The sequence below is a fragment of the Tyto alba genome, unplaced genomic scaffold (genome assembly GCF_018691265.1).
Source record: "Tyto alba isolate M040663 unplaced genomic scaffold, T.alba_DEE_v4.0 Super-Scaffold_8, whole genome shotgun sequence".
Classification (NCBI taxonomy): Eukaryota; Metazoa; Chordata; class Aves; order Strigiformes; family Tytonidae; genus Tyto; species Tyto alba.
Window position 1 is genome coordinate 272,441 of NW_024881329.1, and position 22,569 is coordinate 295,009.

At 38.4% G+C, this 22,569-nt stretch overlaps 1 protein-coding gene across 10 annotated transcripts in view; it reads right to left on the reverse strand.

The window, feature by feature from the left end:
* Positions 1–22,569, reverse strand: part of PPP6R3 (protein phosphatase 6 regulatory subunit 3) — a 66,077-nt gene that overhangs the window by 30,492 nt on the left and 13,016 nt on the right. For 4 of the 10 annotated variants that reach the window (XM_032989618.2, XM_032989619.2, XM_032989608.2 and 1 more), the window contains exons 2-12: positions 19,431–19,602; positions 18,946–19,058; positions 11,514–11,641; positions 8,998–9,230; positions 7,331–7,517; positions 6,330–6,467; positions 5,750–5,815; positions 5,291–5,403; positions 4,500–4,613; positions 3,675–3,804; positions 1,647–1,799 (exon numbers count right to left, since the gene is read on the reverse strand). In XM_032989618.2, coding sequence (XP_032845509.1) covers positions 1,647–1,799; positions 3,675–3,804; positions 4,500–4,613; positions 5,291–5,403; positions 5,750–5,815; positions 6,330–6,467; positions 7,331–7,517; positions 8,998–9,230; positions 11,514–11,525 — 1,146 coding nt within the window. In that variant the 5' untranslated portion in view covers positions 11,526–11,641; positions 18,946–19,058; positions 19,431–19,602. The remainder of the gene's footprint in view (positions 1–1,646; positions 1,800–3,674; positions 3,805–4,499; positions 4,614–5,290; positions 5,404–5,749; positions 5,816–6,329; positions 6,468–7,330; positions 7,518–8,997; positions 9,231–11,513; positions 11,642–18,945; positions 19,059–19,430; positions 19,603–22,569) is intronic. The other 6 variants (XM_032989609.2, XM_032989612.2, XM_032989611.2 and 3 more) reach the window with 6 other exon arrangements.

Sequence of the window (22,569 nt, forward strand, 5' to 3'; positions counted from 1 at the left end):
CCTTAACAGCTCGATAGATTTTTTTTGTTGTTGTTGTTTATTTAACCTCCTAGCATCTACAGTACCATTTAATGTGCTCCTCACTTCAGAGAGATTCCTTACAAAATCCTATCTACCTGTTTTGAACCTGTCATCTAGTAATTTTATTCTTCTATTACAGAAGGCTACCGCAGATCATCTAGATGCAGTGTAAAATTATTAAACACCTTACACAGGGTGGACAAATACTGAGGTTGAGATACAATAAACAGTATTCATTTAGTCACGTTCATGGTTCTCCACATTTTTCCTCTTAATAGAAAAAAATTTTTCAAGCTTTATGTCCAGTTATTTTAGGCCACTTCTTACTGCAAAACTCAAGTGATTGCTCTAACTGGTAAAATGAAATTAGTTATGGAAATACGTGGAGTGATTAGGAACAGTATCAAACAATTTAAGTCTCATTCAAAACATATGTAAAGAACTCCAATTTTCCTTCAGTCCTCCTAAACTAATGACATCTTCCCATAAAGATATGCTAATGAAACAAGATCATTTTCCTAACAATCAAGTCTGCACAGTAAAGCATGTGGTGTTTCAGCAAACAGCATGAAGCACTGAGAAGTTTATATGGCTATAATTACTTTTTTTCTTCTGTAAAACCTGCAACAGAAAAGCATGTTTGAACCTCACTGAATTTAGTTTACGTGATAATCTACTTATATGAACATGCAAGTGTTCATAGCATGCACATTCTCTTAGACAATGCATCTAGGAAAACCTTCAGTTACAGTGAAGTTAGCTATTTGTATACATGTTAGCACCTGTATGCAAACCCAAGTTGTGCGGAAAAACTGAGATGAAGACATTACAAACATAGCTGTGCTAATTAGTTGAAGGGAAAAGGATTTTAGACTAAAACAATTTGTGGCAGAGAAAATATTTACACTAGAGCTTGCAACTGCCTGCTTAGAAGCAGAAGCTTACATATATTCAGAAACAGTACTGTAAGTTCTAGCATGTTTTGCTAGTTATATTTTTAACTGGTACCAACATTTAAATTTTTTGGTCAGTATAAACACAAGGAATATATCCTGCTATAGTTGAAGTATGAGGTAGGAAGCACTTAATGTACACATTCCACATTAGCAAGAAGTGAGTCTGAGTTAACTGACTGAAAGCTTGTTGTGCAACATCTTGCTTTCAGAGGTTTGAAGGCGTATGAGCTACCAAGAATAACTGTCCCTTTATAGGACAGTACTGAGATACCATTTGGTGTACCATATATTATTAAGAGAGGAAAAGGGGTTTTGAGGGAACAACTTATTGAAAACAGCAAGGAAGCCTTGAACATGGCTGAAAACCTGAGAATATACAGATGAAAAAGTAAGCTTAAGAAAAATCACTTCATACATATATGAAGATGTAGAGAATACGAACCATTCAAGTGATCAGAGGAAAATGCTGATTTCAGATAGATGAATTTAACGATAAAGTCCAATATTAAAAAAGCTCTTAAACAGTGCAATAGAAGCCACAACACAAACGGGCTGAAAATTTAGGCTGGAAAATATACTACAAATTATCTGCAGTGACAGAAAAAACAGACAAGATAGTTGTCTTAATAGCAATCCCTAAAAATAAAGGTGGCAGCATTAAGTTCTTACCAGTATTACTCCTATGCTGTTAAGCTCCATGAGCTCCTGATTCACGCTGCTTGTATTAGTCTGCAAAAGGCTAGATATTAATCTAATCACATTTAAACGCGTGTTTCCCACAGGTGGATCCAATACACCCCATGTTGTCTTCATGACGCTTTTCTGAAAAAGGCAGATACATAAACCCCCATTAAAATATCTTTGAAAGGACAGCTCATCATTACTATGCACAATGACAGAGCAGTGCTTAAATACATACAATCAGTCCTTGAGCAACAGTCTTTCCTTCATCCTACAAAAAAAGCAATTTTTAGTTCTGAACACTGTAGCTTATTTTAACTCCACAGACAGGAAACACTAAAACCAGTCACATAAGACCAATGATATTGTAAGAATTGATGGTTAATTACATACAGAATCTTAAAGTAGATGCATTGTACCCAACCTTGAAAAGAACGAGGAGATACTTCCTAATAAATGCTTCTCACTGGTTAATCCATGTACAGCTATAGTCTACATTGCTACAATACACGCAAAACAGCTAGGTGGACAGTCCCTAAATATATTCTAATGCCTCAACAACCCTAACTTCCTATACTTGAAAACAATTTCATTATGCGACAAGCTTCTCTGGTGTCTTATTCCATCTGTAGACTCTGAAGGACTTCCAACACAGCAAGAATCTCTTTCCATCTACTAACGGGTTCTTATACTACAGTCATAAGCTTCATGGTCCTTACACTGAAATTTTAGCTGGTTGACAAACCACAGCTGTTGTCACATAACTAAGTGCCAGCCAGTAAGAAAAATCTGGTATTTGCTACCATAAGAGCTAAAAATCTATCTAGAAACAAATATGCAATGAGCAGGGGCCTTCATAATGAAAATGTTTTCCTATCTTAAAACAAACACATTTTTGACAAGACCACTACTGCTTTCTGTAACACAGGATGTCATTTTTGCCTGACCAGCACCACCCTTGCATTAGAAAAAAAGATGACTGACATCCTGCTAGTTCATTTAGTCCATCTCTTACATAAGGGAAAAATCTCAGGATACTCATATAACTAGTGCTCAAAATGATCAACAGATTCAATAACTTCACTAGATGACTTACTGAAATGCTAAGTATTGCCAACCATGAGAAAATACTCAAGTATCTTATGAGAGCCTGCATCTACTGTAACATAGACCTGTATCATGCCATGTTCTTGCAACAGAGATAAGACAGTTTCTTTGCGTTTTATTACCTTGTCTGCGTTTGGAAATCTTGGGGTCTCATATTCTCCAGGCTAAAATACACTTTAACACTACCTTGATCCCTCTCCCCTCTGGTATTTTATACACCTCTGGTCTTTATTTCCACTTTAGCCCACAGGTCCTTCTCTCTTACGGACAGTGGCACACATTTAAGAGTGCAGTTTTCTAGCTGAAATTCTGCCAGTGAAAATTTCAGTGGAAAAATGTAAATGGATCACTGGTAAACCCCCTGTTTATACATCTTGCATCTATCTTTTGCAATAGCATGACATAGATAAGTTGTTTAAATCAGTTTAAAAGCCCAAAGAATTTAACATGCCTAGAGTGCAGGGTACATGCCGTGGAGTAGGTGTACTTGGGTCATGGGCAAGTCTGGCGGTATCGTGCAGGCCTCACGTGGGCCATGCCAAAGTTCCAAACAATCAAAGCATCCAGAGTCCGTGTTTCCTATCCAGCTAAGATTTCCAAGCAGAAAACAGGACCCACCTTGAGAATATATAGCAAATTTCTTGTCATTGCTTTCTGAGAGAAGTAATTGCTTCAAGGCTATTCTGCCAATTAAACAAAAGTTTAAGCTGAAAAAGCTTATCAGTTGGCATAACAAATTGGCTCAGGGGCAACAATAATGAACAGCAACACTCACAACAGGCTGGAAAGAAGTCTGGGCACTTGCCCCTAAACTGTCAAACTGGGTTTTGTTTGTTATCATAACCTGCCTAAAACACAGTCACACAGCAACAGTCTTGTTTCAATTTGGTAACACAAGGTTTCACTTACTTTTGGAGGCTCAAGTAGGAGTTCATGGAAGCATGAAAGTCGTGCTTTTATGGCTTCTAAAACACTTTTGTTGACCAAATATGTTGAATTGCTTATGCCTGGAGGACAGATCTCTATATGGCCTTCAAATCTAAACACATAAGCAAAATCTGATACTTAGTATCAAAACTAGTGGTTAAGCATCTTTTAGGTATGATCTTAAGTATCACAGTTCTGAAAGCATGTGAAAAGAATTAATAGGCAAGTAAAAACATATGGTTACAAAAATAAATTACGTGCAAAGTAATGGCTGAACAAGATTTTTCCAAATACTAGCCCTAGTATTTATAGGTTTATTGTGCTTGAAATCTTGAATACGGTTTTGAGATTAAACATTACAGCTGTTCTATTTACTCTTTTGAAGCAGTTAGAGCTTCACTCATCTATCCTGAAGAACATAAACAGGTTGAATGTACCAGAGGTCTGTTCAGAGGTTTAAGTGAAGTTCTAGTAAAATTCCAAATAACTTTTTAAAAATACCCACTCGCTACACTGAACATATTTACTCTATTCCTCATACCCAGAAACAAACTGATGAAATTTAATTAGCCTGATTTGTCAAGTGGCACTTAAACTAGCTTCTAGAAAAAAGCTGCAGAAAAATCAGTCATTTGGTGAAAGTGTAGTAACGCCAACCGCAATCACTTGGTTTGCTCTTTTACTTCTTCAACTACAACAGGCCACAAAAACGGTTCAATCGTAAGTAAATAGGAGGCACTTGCTACTGCTGAACAGTAGTTTAGTTAAGTTATGCAGGCATAATTTAAGTGAAATAAGAACACTTACGTCTGTCGTCTTGTCTCAAGTAAGGTCAATAGTATTTGGATTGCGCTAACTATGGCAGATTCATTTTTTTCTTTATGAAAAATATTAGACAGCAGCTGCTCTATGATTTCTCGTCTGAAAAGAAAAGCATTGGCACCAGATATAACAGCAGTATCCTGAAGTAGTGTTAACAGAAGCAGCTACCATTTGCCCTTGTAAAATTAATAAGGGGATAATACAGAGAAAACTAGTAGCTATTTCAAGCTGGCAGGTATTAATCGCTCCTGTCCTCACTGCCGCAATCATATTTTCCTGTTTCTTCCATTGATCTAGTTTTTTGATCTGTACCAACAGTACAGAAAGGGAGTTTTCAGTCAGATCAAAAACTTGATTAAAGTTTTCCGTAACAGTCATGCAAACCTAAACGTATAACCAGCAAAAGGAAGAAGGGAGTACAGGAGAATCATCTCTGGCAGAAGCACACATATTAACTTAAAACAAACAACAGATAAAAGTCAAAGTCTCCCATGTTTACTCTGCACAGTATCAAGCTGACCTTCACATGTCTGATCCCACTAACTTTGGCAGTACAGAAAATATTTTAGTAAGACAAAATCCTCCTCCAAGGATGTCCTCCAGGTGGGCTGTTTACTTGCTCAGTTATTTTAAACTGTAGACAGATGATGGGTAACCAGGAAAATGTACCTGAAAACCAGAGCTTGCCATTTCTAAAGGTTTTCAAGGTCAAAAGTTAAAAAGTATGAGTTTTTTATGAACTGAAAATAAAATCAGAAATTCAGCAAGCAACTTACTTCTCTAGACTTGCAAGCAGTGGATCTGGTTCTGAACTGTTCTGTACTTGTAACATCTGGTCTCTGCTTAGACGAATAATTTCACAGAGGGACTGTGATGCATTTGAATGCCTCTGGAACAGAAAACCATAGCTTTTCGCTGTAAGAGTAGTAACATGCTGGACTGTAATTCTTCAATTAAAAAAGGCGAAAATTTAAACTTGGACAAGAGTCTCTCTTACCCAAAAAACATTCAGGCAATAGCTTTATGCCATAACTAAACAAGGCAAGAAGAAATGTTGAGTCATGAGGCAAGAAAAAACCCACACACCTTCCTTCAAAGGACTACACTTAAATACTGAAATCAGCTTACTGAAAAGAGCAAGCAGAAAACAGTAAAACTAGAAGTTCTAACACTATATTGTACAGCAACTTGCTGAACAAATAGACCCTGAAGAGAAGAGTCAGTCCAATACTTACATCTTCATCTTGAGACGGATGTACAATTTCCACAAGCCGCTGGATAATCCTCTCCTCATTTAGCCACTGTAAAAGTGTTTGTGGGTGTTAGTAGGAATGCTAGCCAAGTGAATGAATTAAGTGAATTAAAATGAATGAAATTAAAATTAGTCATTTGACAATTACCACAAGTCATACTGCTGATATTTCTAAACAAGGACTACCAATACTTCAGAAAAAAAGTAAAAATTAGTGTTTCTGAGCAACTGTAAAGAAAGCAAGCTTTAGGTATATTTTTAAAATAAACTTTGATGAAAAAAAATCCAAAATGTTCAGTAAGGTCCAAAACATTTTTAAAACTGTGTCTGGCAGTTTTAAGTTACGTATTAAAGACCAGGGGAAGGGACCAGCCACTTAGGTTCTAAGCTGTCCCCACCAGCACTGTGGCTACACTGGTAAAGCATTGGCTGCACCAAGCAAAACAAAAAAAACAAAAAAAAAGTTCAGCACATTTAAGAAATATACTTAATAAAACCAGCAGAAGATAAGCCATTTTACAGTTTACATGTAAGACAAAAATCCTTCGAGACATTTTACTTACATTTAACACTTCTTGTCGGGGCTGTGGAGGTTCTATGCAAGTCAGTAGCCTGAGCAACAAGTCCATGATAGCAGAGGTACCTATGTGCTTAATAATGAGGTCTACAAAATCATGTTTCCTCTTTAGAAAATCCACAATCTAGAAATTAAAAAGAAGCTTACATTTGCTTATCTGTATTTTACACGTTAAATTACACCAACCAAGTTTCAGTTTCTCTCTCCTACCAAATGGAAAAAATAAATAAGAAACATTTTCGCCACTTAAAGCTTGCAGTACGAGGCGGGATAACACACACACAGAGTAGCAAAAGTGGCACATGACAGATCCATACTATGTACAGTGTCTTGGGCCTCCTTTCAAACTTAACTTGCTGACTGTAAACTACTTACAATCCAGTGCACACTCAGCTTTCCTTTTTTGTATTAATTACTCTTAGTGAGCAGAGTTCTGGCACAGCAAAGCCTTAACATCATACAAATAAATACAGAGGTTGCTAAATTAATGATACAGAATGGAGTCGCGAGCTTCATTTGCTCAGGTACGAGAGCCAGTCATTGCAGCTGTTTGCAGTACTGGACCACATGAACACCGAGTACAACATTTCTGAACAGGGACTCCAAATGTCTCTCACACTGTTCTAACAATTCTTCACACCAATTTGGACCCACTCCCACCGACTCAGTCCACTTACCTTCACTTCTAACAGCAGTTAATACAAATATAACCACGTAAATACTGAGCTAAGCTAAACCAAAAGGTAAGCACTCACTGATTGTACAAATAGCTCAGGCAAATGTGAATCAAATACATCTCACTCATCTGGATTTATTCTTTAATCCTGCACACACCATAAAAGTCAGTGTCTTCAGCTAGTATGGGAAGCTGAATGCTCTTTTTTGACTCTGTTGCTATTCCTCAGATGGGTAGTCTTAAATCAGCACTGCCGAGTACTACAACTTTATTAGAGCAGTTATTAAATTGGAGAGCTTGTAAATATTTACCTGTTCTGGTTTTCTGCTTATAAGAATACTTAGCACCTTGCTGAAGAAACTGGCCAGTAAAGGGTTTAGAGGAGATTCATTTAAGAGGAAGCTGTACAGTTTCACAAGTAAGGATTCTTCTTCCCCCAGCCTATCATTGATCTGTGAGACATCTGATGTAAGCAGCTCACACGATATGTTTGGATATCTGGGGAAAAGGGGAAAAAAAAAGTTATCTATCACTTATGCTTCAAAGTTGTCATACTTCCAGCTCTGAATTCAGAACCCAGTAAGCCTTCCAACCAAGCTTTCAAGCAGGGTTAGTCTGCACTAATTAAAGCAGCAAACTACTACAGGATAACATAACTGCACATTCAGCCTACAAGCTCTGTTCTTTCATTTAAGAAATGGCCTACTCTGTTCTTCAGTAGAAAAAGGACAATTCTAGGGAAGTGGGGAAAGTGAAGGGCAAGCTTTTTATTTCAAGATCTGTTGTTAAAGCCATCTGTTCTATTGTTAAATCCATCTGTTCAAGTACTGATCTATTATTTCAGAAGCCATTTTTTTGAAGGGAAAAAAATTAGTTACTAAGAAGTTAAGCAGACTGATAGTACTGGATCAATACTGGGGAGAGAACAGTGTGTTTGCTCCTTTCTAATATAACAGGGAATATATTAAAAAGGTCAAAAGGAATAGCTTCAGGATTTTTATGTATCTATTATATATATATATTGCAGTTATGTAGAAACTCAGTAAACTAGTCTAAGCCTGACAAAGCCTGGAAAATGAGGTAGTACTGCTTCATGACAGAGTCACAAGTACAGTTCAGAACATTTAATAATTAAACTAAGTGGCCATCAAGACCAGTAATTTTCTGCATTTGACAGTACTATCACCCACTCACACCAAAGATAATTTTGACAGCAGCCACCATTTAAGGTGAAATATGCTTCCATTTTAGACTCTACTAGAAACACTTACAGGAGGCATGGTTTACCAGAAATGGTGAAGTGCTGCAACTAGGAGTGTAGCTTATTTCACGTTATTTTTTTACATACTGTTTTAAGAAAAAAACAGCTTTCTGCATAGACCAATCTAAAATAGGCCAAAAATTGTAAAAGTGCTTTTATAAGAATTGCTAGGTTGACTTTCGAGTCTTAACCTTGTCAGCAAGCTAGCTGAAGTCATGGCCATACCCAATTCTTACAGTTCTAGCTCTAAAAAGGAAAACACCAGCAATTAGACATTAAGTCCATTCTTTCAAGGAATGCTACAGACCTTCTACTAAGCACCTTCAGAATGTTTTACCAATCATCAATAAAACAAAGCTAAACACTTAACTGCACTAACCAAATAGGGTTTTTCATTAAAGTATTTTCTTAATAATCACAACTACAAGATTCTTCATGTCAGTTCTGACTTTTTTTTTTTGTAAGCCTCCTTTGGACAGCAATTAGTTTTGGAAGCATTTGTGGATAAGAGGATTCCATTTGAAAAATATGCAAATATTAGAATCATTTATTTAAAAGTTCTACAAAGCCCCTTGAAAACAAACTTACTCTAAAGATACCAGTATTGTACTACACACTAGCACAAAGGGATACAAAATGCACTATCAAATTAACTGGAATAAGTTACCCCTCCTTCCACATTCCCAAGTCTCCACCACCCCCCAAAAGTTTTCCTACTTATATCGAATTTTTTCATCCATGTCTTGAGGTGGCTCTTCGATAATAAACGAAACTAAGTCTTCCAAACATTCTGACTTCAGCAGAAACTCTATAAGTTTGCGATTCTGAGCTTTGCACTCTTGCAGAACATCCTCTTCATCCATCAATTCCTTCAGTGTTACATCTTCTCTCTCTAGAAGTGTATCTATGTGTGATGACGAATGGAGGTCAAATTTCCAAAACATGCTGGTCTGGATAAGAAGAATGTACACAAAGCGTTAAATTTATGAATCTGTTTAAGTAGTACTTGTAGTAACACTTCATAGTAGTATTTCAGAACTTGTAACCCCAAAGGTACCTACATGGACAGAAACTTCCTAGAACTCAAATGACACACAACAGTAGATGCTGATTATCAAAATCAGGCTTGATTAAAGATGACTGAATGCTCCATAGTAATTTTTAACTTTAGTAATAGCCAATATTCTAACATCCAAAGATAAAATTAGGCAGCTCCAGGGCTTTATTTACATGAAAGCAACATGCTAATTTGCATTAAAGAAAAAAGGATCACTTTGGTTTTCAGTTTACTGAATTTATCCTTCATAACCTTTGTTTTTCACCTATGTACGAAGTCTCAGATTCAGAACAACTTGCTCAGCAATTAATAGAGCTAGGACAAGATAAAATGGGCACTGCATAAATCCATTAGAGTACCACCCCTACTGTTGAAGAAAACACCAACAAAGGTGGATGAATTATAATTTTAACTTGCAGGCAGCACACATCGAAGTGCTAGAGCTAATGTCAACACAGGACCTAATGTCTTACTGTACCTCCCTCCACAAACCTGACCCAGGAGGAAGCACAAGGGACAATAAAATATCTCAAGCAAACATGTGAAAGGACAGTGGCCCCAACCACTGGAACATTGTAAAGGTCATAACAGAAATGTATAAGGATGAGCAACTTCACCTTTCTGTATAAATGCTTTGCCACCTCCATGTTAATTCTGTTGCTCTAAGCCACCTTGCAAGCAGTTGCAACTGAGACAACTGTGCTATCAGAAGAAGAATATTTCAGTCTATGACAGATCAAATAAACTACTGCTTTCACCTCTTATTAAGCTTAATACAAGCATTTTCTCCATTCCCCCCACTCCAAAACAAGGCTTTTTACATGACATTTAACCTCTAACACAGTATCAGCGGGTCTTATGTGAATGCAGAATTTAAGTGGATCGAGAGAGATACTATAGATACTACAGGACAGCTTTTATTTCCTTATGATTGGAAGTAGCATGGTTTTGAGCAGTACTCATTTAAATAAGCGACCACTCCTAAAGTGACCATTCATAAAATGAACCATGCCTTTTGCTCCTTTAGTAACTGCCTTCCAAGTATGAAGGATTAATTCAACATATTAATTACTGCTCTGCATTAGTGACATCAGCTGTGAAGACATGCAGTTACCACTGAGAATGTAGGTGAGTAGTACTATTTTAGTGAGAACACTTCTGTAAGGTAAAGCTTGTATGCAGGAGGAACCTTAAAGACTATAATCAAACTATGCTTTTGTCATACACTCTTACAAAAGCCTACAAAAACTAAAATAGAAGTATCTAATTCTCGTGCAAACTAAGAGGTAGACAGCTTTAAGCTTTTATTTCCAAGTTAAAAGGGATTTAGCATGCACACTACAGCTACTTAGAAAAGTGAAGTGCCAAATCAAGTACTTGAGCAGTTTAGAAAACAGATACAAGACCAAAGATCCAGCAAAACCCTCATGATTCTCTTCATTAGCAAGAATTCCAGTATTTGGCTCAAGTATTGAAGCACCTGATATACTCACTATGGAGTTCTAACAGCTTTTAAGGTTTTCATTGTTGCTTTAACCATTACACAGTGATCACTTATACCACCTTATTATGCTTAGTCTTTTGTTGGGAGTTGTAGGCATACATAAATGCCCCTAGATTACATAGCTTTCTGTTTAAAGATACAGGAGTCAAACAGAATCAATCAGAAAAAGGTACAGATAATTTCAATTGCAGTATTGGTACTTCTAGTCATCTGAGATCCCACACAAGGATTAAGTGGTAAAAAAAAAACAGAAAAAAAATTTCTACTTAAAGTATTAGTAAATTTACAAGCAGGGTTCAAAACACCTGAATTCACAAATTAGCTTAAATCAAATTATATACAGTTATTAAAAACACTAACTTGTGGGTATTCAGGCTACAGGTAGACTTACAGTAAGAAAGTGCAACTACTGCATTATTAAAGTACAGGATATTTTTGTTTGTTTGTTTGTTTTTTTAAGTCTCTAGAATGTAGATAAAAATCCCCCCCTTGCCCCAATTAGTGAAAGCAGCATCTTTGCAAGTAACCACTATCAATGGTAATTCCAAATGTTAATCCTTCTGAAGTGATTAAAGCTCATTTCAGTAGCTTCAGTGTATTTCTCAGTTACTTATTTCAAGAGAAATTCAGCAATGGAAAATAGCAACAACAACAAAAATAAAAGAGGCATACTACTGCAAACATGTTACTGCGTTATTTCACAAACTGTCTCCCAGGCAAGCTCTTTTAGGGGGTGCTCCCTCAACATGTCAGGTGCCGGCCAGAGATTATTCCATCACTTTTCAACACGAGCCCAGGTCCTTTGAAATAAGGAAAAATAAATGACATAAAATGTGCCAAAGAGGAAGTCCAGGAACCCTGAAGAGAAGAGAATTTTCTCAGGCGTGTTATCACTGGTGATAATCTAGAATCAGCCTACCATAGTTCTGAATGGAAGTTTTAAAAATAAGAAGTTACTGTTTTTTCTGCAGCCCACTGTTTTACCTTCCCTCCCCAAACCTACCAATTCTGAAATTTTGAATTATCTCCATATTTTTTCAAATTTCAGTCCCATTAACAGAGTCAGAAAGAATTAGCCCTCATGTCCACAAATCAGGAGTGCTCCTCCCAAAATTTCACTATCTGCAAAATTTATCATAATTCCACAGGTCAACTGAGTTGTGCTACTCCCAATGTTCAACTCCATTGCCAATATGAGCAGAAAAATCACAACATTTGGATTCAACGTAAGAGGCATAAGACTGCAAAATACAAGGCATGTTCAAGATCAGATACTACAAAAAACAAAATAATCCAGGATAATACTAAAAACTCTTAATGTGAAAAGAAAAATTGTGTTAAAGACGGTAAAACTGCTGCAGATATTTGACTGTCTTTTGTAACTTCAGTTCGCATTCCATAATCTCTGAAAGTTCCCAGCAAGCAAGACTAACAGATTGCCAATTCGCATAGTCATTCTGAAAGTTTACATCAACTTGCTGATGTACAAGTTATGACAACTCAAGATCTTAAGGAACACCTAGCATTCAGAAAAATATTGCTTTGTTTTCTTCATTAATATCACGAATATTAATATCACGAATGAATGCTGAAATAACATCCCATATAGTAAACATCCAACTTAAATCTGAAAGAAAGCAGTTCACCTAAAGGAAGAAAGCCCTATTTCAGAAGTTGACAGGCTAACAGTCTCACTTGAATTATTTGCTAAAGGGAAGAAATAAAGCTTAGGAGTGATCCGTTCAGACCAGAAAAAAATTGAAGTCTTCTGCCTACTATAGCTGAAAAAAAAAAAAACCCACCACACTGTATTTCATTTAACAGTCCTTGGTTCTTTTTAGAAGAAAATGCTTAATTGGCATCTCCAGCTTCCAGTCGACAGAGCTGTCCAACACCTTTCCCAAACACAGACATTCCTGTATTCAAGCTATCGGATGAAGGCATGAATTCTATTCAGACAAGTATAGCTTAATTTTGGACAATGTCTCTCTTACATTGAACCTATTACAAAACAGACTTGTTTGCCTAAAAGCATCTAGAAGTCCCTTCAGTAAATAAGAAAACTATTAAAGCAAGCTGCTCATTTAAGCTAAACTTTTAAGCATCATACTTATGTAAAACACACGAGAAACACCCTTTGCAAGGGTTACTTCCAACCTGGTACCTCATACTTCAACCTAACAGTTGAGTATTAGTAGCTACAAGCAGACACGGGGATCTAGACTAGCGCAGAAAGAAAACTAAAAAGACCTCAGCTAGCCAGCTGAAGGCTGTTTTACCTGACAACTGGGTGTTAAAAGCATATACATAGAGCTTCTGGTAGGTACTTCACAGATTTTACAAGCAAGAGAAACTTAAAAAAAAAAAAAAAAGCATCAGTGGCAAGCTGAAGATTCCATAATATATGAAAGTCCAAGAAATGCTACATAGAGAGTTATAACAAGGATTGCAATATAAAAAACTAAACTCAGAGCATAACTGTCAACTTTTTCTTCCATCCTATTTTCTTGCTATAAGGTTCAAGTGCACAGATTAAAAAAAAAAAAAAAAAGAAAATCTGTTACTTTTGCACCGACAAGATTTTCCATGATTGAAACACATCCTAAATTTTGTAGCTTGCTTCAGCACATCAGGTTTTTACAACTCCTGTACGGCAACTAGCAAAAGACAACTTAGTTGCTGGATGCAAGGACAGCAACCACCAAAGGAGTCCTTGGTGCCACCACAGGCTTTAAAGGAGGTCTTACATTTCTTAAGGATAAAAGGACTTTCAATGCAAACAATCCATTGCCTTCTAAAAACCAAACAGTTAGGTAGGTTTGAAGAAATAGATGAAGATAAATTGTTATGCTTTTATCATTAAAAGAGAACTTACCAGCATTTTTAAGATCTTTAAATGCATTAAGTGATTTCTTTAAACTGCTAAGCATGCCCTTCTGCCAGCTTCACATAACTTCAACCAGTTAGTCCCTATGTATATTTAGTTTCCAGTTTTAGGTTTTTTCCTTTCTCCGAACAATGGACAGTAATTAGACAGCATACTGGCATTTATGAAGTGCTTATTTTGACAATGGAAATGGACCACCTGTTCAAAACAAAGCTAAGCCTAAGTGTATGTCTGAAAAAAAATTTAGAGCTCAGAATTACCAGTCACCCAAACTGACAGAGAAGACACTAGTGGCTACTTTATAAACTGCTTATCTCAGTCAGCCACAGCATCACCTATTGTAAGCCTGCTGTCTACAACTGCCTGTCCTTTGCAGGCTGCGGCACAATTCCTCAAAGCATTAAATATCCCCAAACCTATTAAATTGGAAAATTAAGCACATATGCACTTAGTATGGCACTGAGGGCAATTTGAGCAAAATAATATGAAAAACTAATACACCTGCATTCTAGCTTGAAGATCTGGACCAAACCAGTTCTATTCTGTAAACTAATGGTAATTTATAGCAATACATATTTATCTGTAACTGAATTCCCCACTTTTTCCACCTGATGAATCCAAGAAAGAATCTCTCATATACAGCAGCACAGCTACATTGTTGCTTCTGCACTGAGAGTTGAGGGGGAAAAGGAATTTTTTTCTCTTCTAGCCCATTAAAATAGTATGGGGTTTAAGTAGTGTAAAAAATCTGCTCTTAACTATTCCTTAGTTTTATTTCTAAATACTTCAAATACAGTAGAGACCATACTTACCTCAATAGCCTATTTGAAAATAAATTTATTTTTAATTAAAGCAGTGAGATTCATTTTGAGTGTTATTAGCTAGAAAGATATCAGTTACTGTTACAAAGGCCATGAATGAGAGCCCTTTCCCAAAGATAGCAAAAGGAAAACAAAACCAATCAACAGTTCTTTTATGGAGCACTGGGAGACCTTGCGTAGGCTGGCTGTGCCTCTCTTTCCTACAAATGGGATGTCTGGATGCTTCTCCCCCTCTCAGCCACTGTTGGGCACAGGGGGCTGTGCTGCTTGCAGGGAGCCAGGTGGTACATCACCGAGGACCCCCAACCCTCCTGCAACGCTGCTGCCTCTATCTCGCCCAGGGGACACTAGACACAGGATGAGGAGGGGGCTGGAGCCAAGGTACATGAGGGGAGGTAGAGGGCAGTCCCTGTGCCCAAGTGACAGCAGAATAGCACAGCAGAGCAATCCCCAGGAGAGGGGCCCTCAGACCCCCAACCCTCATCCTTCTTCCACAAGGGCATCTGTCAGGCTACAGGCCCCCTGCCCCCGCCCCCAGTCCCAGAATAGCCATATTTGGCCACATGCATCACTATCACAGTGGCTTCCTGATGTCATGAGCCACCTCACTGCCTTTTGCTCTAGGCCCTATAAATACAGCACCTGGCCCACAATTTGCTGAGCTTTGAGGCCCTCAGGTTCCAAGGACAACTGGAACAGAGGTCCCACAGCAGCAAGGCAAGTGGCTGCCCACTCGTGTGGGAAGGCAGATAGGTGGTTGCAGGAGACACAAAGGAAGAGAAGGCAGTGTCGGCAGGGCGGTGGCACCATCAGCCACATGGTAGCAACGGCCATTGCTCATGTGACTGATGGCGTGGAGCCCATGGAGATGGATCCACCCAAAGATCAAGAATAACCACTGGAAGTGGATCCACTCCAGGATGGCTCCCCTGGCACCACTACACCATGCCAGGCCCCCTTCACAGCACCATCTAGGCAGCATTGCAGAGGCACCCTAGCATCAGCCCAGCCTCTGCACCTGGCTGTTCTGCAGGGTCACCCATTCCATCTCCCAGCATTAATGATTTTGTTGATTGCCACAGGTGGTGCGAGACCTTCTCTTTCCCATCCCCACACCGCCTGAAGGAGTGACATCTCCTCTGCCCTAAGCCCCAAGGTAAAGGGGGGCTGCTCCACAGCCCAACAGGAGGAGTTCCTCAGAGGGCCAGAGGTCCCTGGGGCCTGGAGGCAGGGTTTCTTCAATCTGAGGACAAGAAGGCTACCCGATGAGTGCTTGAAGATGAAGCCAGACCCTCTGTGGCAGTGCACAAAGAACAAATCAAGCAAAGTTAGAGACAGTTCTTCATTTAGAGAAGCAGAAGACTGCAGTTCTGCCCAGGAGAAATGCTGGCCCGCAGCACCAAGGTCCCTTCTAGCTGCTTCATTCGCAACTTTCCAACGTTGGGCAATAGACAATTTTAAAAAGATAAAGCAATCAAGCAAGAAAAGAACAGTAAAAATGCTATCCTCCTCTCTTACTTGATACTTTGATAATTGCATCTGGATTCCTCTGTCCTCTCCTGGACTCCCTAGTCCCGGAAAGACACTGGTGCATGGCGGGTGGGCCCAGCCCAGGGTCTTCAAGATGGTGAGCAGCCGGGGCACAGGGCACACAACAGTAAGCTGAGGGAACTGCCTCTGCTCGTGAGGGCAGTGAGACACTGAGCAGGTTGCCCAGAGAAGCTCTGGGTTCCCCCTCCCTGGAAGTGTTCAAGGCCAGGCTGGCTGGGGCTCTGAACAACCTGGTCCAGTAAAAGATACCTGCTAGCCTCACCTCCGTGCCTGGGAAGCTCATGGAACAGATCCTTTCAGAAGCTGCATTAAGGCACATGGAGGGCAGGGAGCTGAGTCAAGACAGCCAGCATGGCTTCACCAAGGGCAAGTCTTGCCTGATGAACCTAGTGGCCTTCTAGGATGGAATGACTACATCAATGGACAAAGAAAGAGCTACTGATGTCATCTATCTGGACTTCTGCAAGGCCTTTGACACAGTCCCCCCACAATATCCTTCTCTCCATTGGATAAATATGGATTTGATGGACGGACTCTTCAGCGGATAAGGAATTGGCTGGATGGCCGCATCCAGAGAAGTGGTCAATGTCCAGATGGAGATTAGTGACAAGTGGTGTTTCCTCAGGGGGTCCGTATTGGGACCAATACTGTTTAATGTCTTCATCAACCACATAATTGGATTTACTGCACCCTCAGCAAATTTGCAATGACACCAAGCTGAGTGGTGCAGTTGACACACTTGAGGGATGGGATGCCATTCAGAGGGACCCGAACAGACTCAAGAAGTTGGCCCACGTGAACCCCATAAGGTTCAACAAGGCTAAGTGCAACTCCAAGTATCAATACTGGCTGGCAGATGAACGGATTGAAGCAGCCCTGAGGAGGGCTTGGGGATACTGGTGGATTAAGAGCTGGACATGGTCTGACAATGTGCACTTGCAGCCCAGAAAGCCAATCATATCCTGGGCTGCATAAAAAGAAGTGTGACCAGCAGGTGATTCTGCCCCTCTACTCTGTTCCAGCGAGACAACACCTGGAGTCCTCAGCACAGAAAAGACATGGACCTGTTGGAACATGTCCAGAGGCAGCCACATAAATGGTCAGAGGCATGGAACACCTCTCCTATGAGGCCAGGCTGAGACAGTTGGGATTGTTCAGCCTGGAGAAGAGAAGGCTCCGGGAAGACCTTATTGTGGCCTTTCAATACTTAAAGGGGGGCTTATAAGAAGGATGGGGACAGACTTTTTAATGGGGCCTGTAGCAACAGGGGTAATGTTTTTTACAAGGGGTAATGGTTTTAAAACTGAAAAAGGGTAGATTCAGATTAGATTTAAGTGAAGACATTTTTTACAATGGGGGTGGTAAACACACTACCACAGGTTGCCCAGAGAGGTGGCAGATGTCCCATCCCTGGAAATGTTCAAGCTCAGGTTGGATGGGGCTCTGAGCAACCGCATTGCGTGGGGGTTGGACTAGATGACCTTTAAAGGTCCCTTCCAACCCAAACCATTCCGTGATTCTATAATCATCTTAGTAAGTCTTCAACATCATTAAACTGAAAGATTCAATAACTGAGGGGGAGCATTCCTTGTATGTAAACTGGTGACATTTCAGTGTTTTAAACAAGTTGCAAGTAAAGTTTCACTTACATATCAAAAAACAAAACACTGAAGCTTTTCCCAAATGCCATCAATAATTCCTGGGTAATCAATGTTTCAGAATACAAGATCAACACTTCAGCATGTTCACTGACTGTTGTACAATTTAAGCACATACTACAGATATGATTCCTTCCAGTCATTATATTAATTCACAGCATATATGCTCCTCAGCTAACTACTATATTTTCAGAGGGTAACTACACACTCTTCAGTGAAATGCAAGCAAAAGACACCATGTGGTGGTCCTTTCCTGTGTGGAAGAGAAACAGGTCAGAAAACTGTATGAAGACACAGTAATTTTCATAACATCCTCTTTAACAGCTACTGCCTCCTCCTCCTAATGAGGAGGCAAATTATCTAATAAGTAGGGACTTTCACTTGCCTATCAGACAAGGGAAGGAGGAACCTGCTATGGTTTCAGAACAGTTAAGAACTGAGTGAAAGTGAAATAATTTTCACCCTTTTTTAACCACACTAGGCACACTTCTAACTAGTTCAGAATTATAAATACATATACTTTTTACATAACACTGTATATGTGCATATACATCATGTGCGTATACACACACCTCTAATGACTGAATGTCTCAATAATCAATTGCTTTGATATGCTGAAGTACATAAACAAGTTCAAACTAGTTAATGTTTGCTCAGAGGCACCAACCCCTCAAAATTCAAAGTACAAAATCCAGCTGAAACGTACAGTTTACAATAAAGTTACAAGAGCGGTTTTATGCTAAGCAAAAAGTGTCTCCTTGTCAATTCCTACAATCTCAAACCATGGATTAATGAGTGTTAATAAATATAGATCTTAATTATCTGCAACAACTACAAATTAGACACTGATCTCTCCTACCCAAGTAGAAAAGATTAATCGATTTCTAGTAACTCTGCTTCAACAGCCAAACATTTATACATTTAAAATATTCACTGGTCACAGAATTCAGTTAGAATCTTCATATTTTGAGTTCTCCCAATTATCTTCAAAACAGGAACGAAAATAGCTATGTACTGAGAAAAGTAGATGGCTCCATAATATTACAGAAAGCAAGCTAAACAATGCATAGCTAGCCAGAAGACAATTTTACACAGAAGCATGCAGTTTAGTACCATAAATTAAATTCCAGAAGACAATACTACCATACTTCAATATAATAACCTATAGTGCTAAACATCATTCATACCTAATATATGTCAGTTCATGAACACATTTGCTTTGAAACTCTTCCAAAGAATTGAAGGCTGGGCAGCAGATACACCTCCTGGCACAAAATCAAAACACTTTAAAACATGTTCCCTGTAAAACAAATAGAATAACCACAACAGTGTGTCTAGATGACCCTTGTTTCTCATTGTAAAACCAAAGCAGAGAAAGACGACACTGCAACAGTAGGGTGATTTAAGACAAAGTTAGAAACAGTCAGCTAGAAAGTGGTCAGAAAAAAGCTGTAAGGAAAGGGAAGGAATGGCCAAAGTCTGAACTGCAGAAGGAAATGCAGCTTAGAGGGTGGTAAATGTGAACCTACAGAAATCAGGTAAATAAGCCTTTAGTGAACATCAGGAATATGAAAAACTTAAAGCCATTCAGGAACCATGGAAATTTAAGATAAGGCTTTACAGATGCAGAAGCTAAAGCTACTGCTGTAGGTGAAGTTTAATAGTTTCTTACCTGTTAAAGACAAAAGTTTTTTAAAAGTTAAAAAACCAGAACGATTTGTATTCTCTCAGGCTCCTTGTCCATTACAGGGTATCCTGGCAACAGCAAAAAAATCTTTCAATCTACAGTATTAGCAGATTAGCAGGACTGAATTAGGATTGAATTAGATGAAGCAGATTTCTTCCTATAACGACAAAAAAAACATTTTATAATTTAATATTGTTAACAGGTTCTATTCAATAGCTCAACAACTGCATCAATACCAAGCATTGCTGTGCAGGGAGTAAAATGTATGAACTGAAGGAAACAACTTGCTAGGAAGAAAAGTATCAGTTCAGTGCAGCATACTCTGAGAATAAATTCAAAAGCAGCTTGGCATCTAAAAGACTTATTTAAATCAACTTTAATTAAACAACCCCCCTTTGCTTTTGGGGGACAAAGGAAGAAATAAAACTACCTCACTGAAATAAAACTGCTTTTATAATCTGCACTCAACTATGGAATCAAAAATCCAGACTTTCTTCTTTTATAAACTATTAGCAATTTCATATGAAGTAGGATCTTCAGATCTAGAAGATCTGAAATACCCATTACCAAAGGTTTTTACAGCAGTCTTTTTTATCCTCATAACTACTTTCTTGTTATATTAACATCTGATTTATCCATAAATCTGCACAGAAATAAACATACAAGCATTAAGAATGCCAGTATTTTGGCATAAATCTGTATAAACAATTCAGTCAGTTTTGATTTGAAATCAGTTTATCTTAGAAAAAACAATGCAGTCCACATACAAACTTAGAATCTAACTAGCTCTTTTAAGACAGCATTTGGTCACTTAAAATTCATCACTAAGTCAAGCCCTGCTTTTACCAGTTTAATTCTTGCAATATCAAGCAAAGTGACATTAAAGAGCTTAATTAGATATTCATAACTGGCTCCAGACTAACACCTACCTGCCTGTCCTTTGGTCAACACCAGTTAGGCAAGAAAGAAGCATTAATTGATAGGATGCTTTATTCTGATATACTGTTTCTTGCAGATGTAAAATAAATTTTTAATATTTAAATACAAATATTCACTTTCCCTTTCCACCAGTTAGAGCGCTTTTTGATTTTGTTTCTAATGCAGGTTTCAAGACAAGACTTGTTTCTTTTGGGAACATGGGTAGTATTGTTCATGGGGAAAAAAAAAAGTGGAAGTACTAGTAACTAAGAAGGGTAGCAAATAATAACAATTAATTCACGTTAGTGGCTACCCAGCATTTGGCTGAAACGTTTTGCTATCGGAGTTTGTCACAAATATATCTTCAGCTAAAAGACACCTCAAACCATTAATCTCAAAAGCATTTCAAGTAGTTTGCCAAAGAAAAAAAATGACTTTACATCTTCCATGTTAAAGATAAGAACCTGCATCTTCAAAGCTGTTTCATGATCTTTGCAGATGACTTAACAGATAACCTCTATCAACCTAAAGATATATACTACAAATACATTCGTCTTGAACTAAAAGGAACTCTTTTCTTTAATCACTGTACAAAAGTGTTTTTCCTTAGCTTTGTTAGGGCTGGTAAGTTTTGCGGTTTGAAATACCATGTTGTTTGTTATCTCCAACAGTTCTGGAACCAAAAGTCAGCACACTGGCATTTTATTCACAACAGCACAAAGACTCCAAGCCTTAACTAACATACACGAACGCTAACCACAACTTTCTCTAATGCTGTTTTAGTAGCCAGCATTCACAGGAACTGAAGGTCAGTGCAATACATTGACCATAATACTTTCAAAGGTCACATGTGGTTTTCATCCATAGACCTTGAGTTCTACATGTCAAGTAGATTTGCCAGTCCCTTGGGAGTCAAGTGACTGACTAAAGCAGCAGAAGTATACAAGTTTAGTAAAGCAAACAAAGTTTAGTAAACTCCCCTTGGTTATAATTTCTGCATTTCAAATGCACACCTGTGTTCAGAAGTATAGCTCCAAGAAGGGAAAGAACGTCACTTCCTCATTTATGTCATGTGGAAAGCAAAATAGGAAGCCCACTTAGCTTAATGCACTTTCAAAAGAATATACAGATTCTTAAAATATTGTCTGCAGAAATCTTCATTGCCAGTAGAACTATCCAAATGAAACCCACTATTACTACTCCTCTTACAAGGATGTCTTTCTGGTATTTCTCTATTCCTCCTTCTGTTTGAAAGCTGCAGTGTCTAAATACCATTGTTTAGCAAAAGAATAATCAGCTTCTGAATTCAGTGCAGTAGGATTATACAGGAAAATAAAAACACTAGTGTAATGAAAATTAGCAAGATACTAGCACTGCAAGTATCAGAAGCCTACTATGGTAAATTGGGACATTTTCAGTCAGCCTCACAATCTACAAGAGTAGAGAGCTTGGTTTAAAGAATTACTTGCACTCAGTGGTCCAGATGGTTTATTGGCTCGGACTGTTCCCCTCCACACCACAGATTAGGTATTGAAAGGGACTGCAGTATGGATAAATGAAAAAAAGAAAAACCACAGGAATTCTTTCCTTAAAATGGTAAGAATCAACTGATTGGGTGAGGCTCAAGTCTATTTAAATCTGGCTTTCCTACATCCAGGGACAGCTCACATCCATCAATAGTTCAGACACATCAACATGGTACTTCTGTCAGTGAGAAGTGGGGCCATGATGGAACGTATCAAAAATTTCAACCCAAAGATAACATGCAATGGCAGGATGGAAGTATTGTCATGCATATACATTACACTCAAACATAAAACTATGAAAACTCATCACCACAAGAGCATATCCATACATCTCTATCGGGCCAAACACTGAAACTTAACAGGTCTCTCTGCTTATAGAAACCAATGCAACATTTGTGCATCCTGGTGAGAAAAAAGTACAAGAACTGCAAGCTACTGCATAGTGCTGCTCTTACAGTAACTCATTCCATGCATTCAAAACGATAACTTTATATAACCTCCTATATCTGAAATAAAGTTGCTATATAAGACTAGCTTTTTGCAATGCAAAAAAAAAACCTCAGTGAAAAAAATTCAGTTTCATTTTGTGGCTCCCATACCCCCATCATGGGGGCAATCAGTTTGACAAAACCACTAGCAGAACACCAACATCTCTTCAGGAACAATAAAGGTGTCTGGAA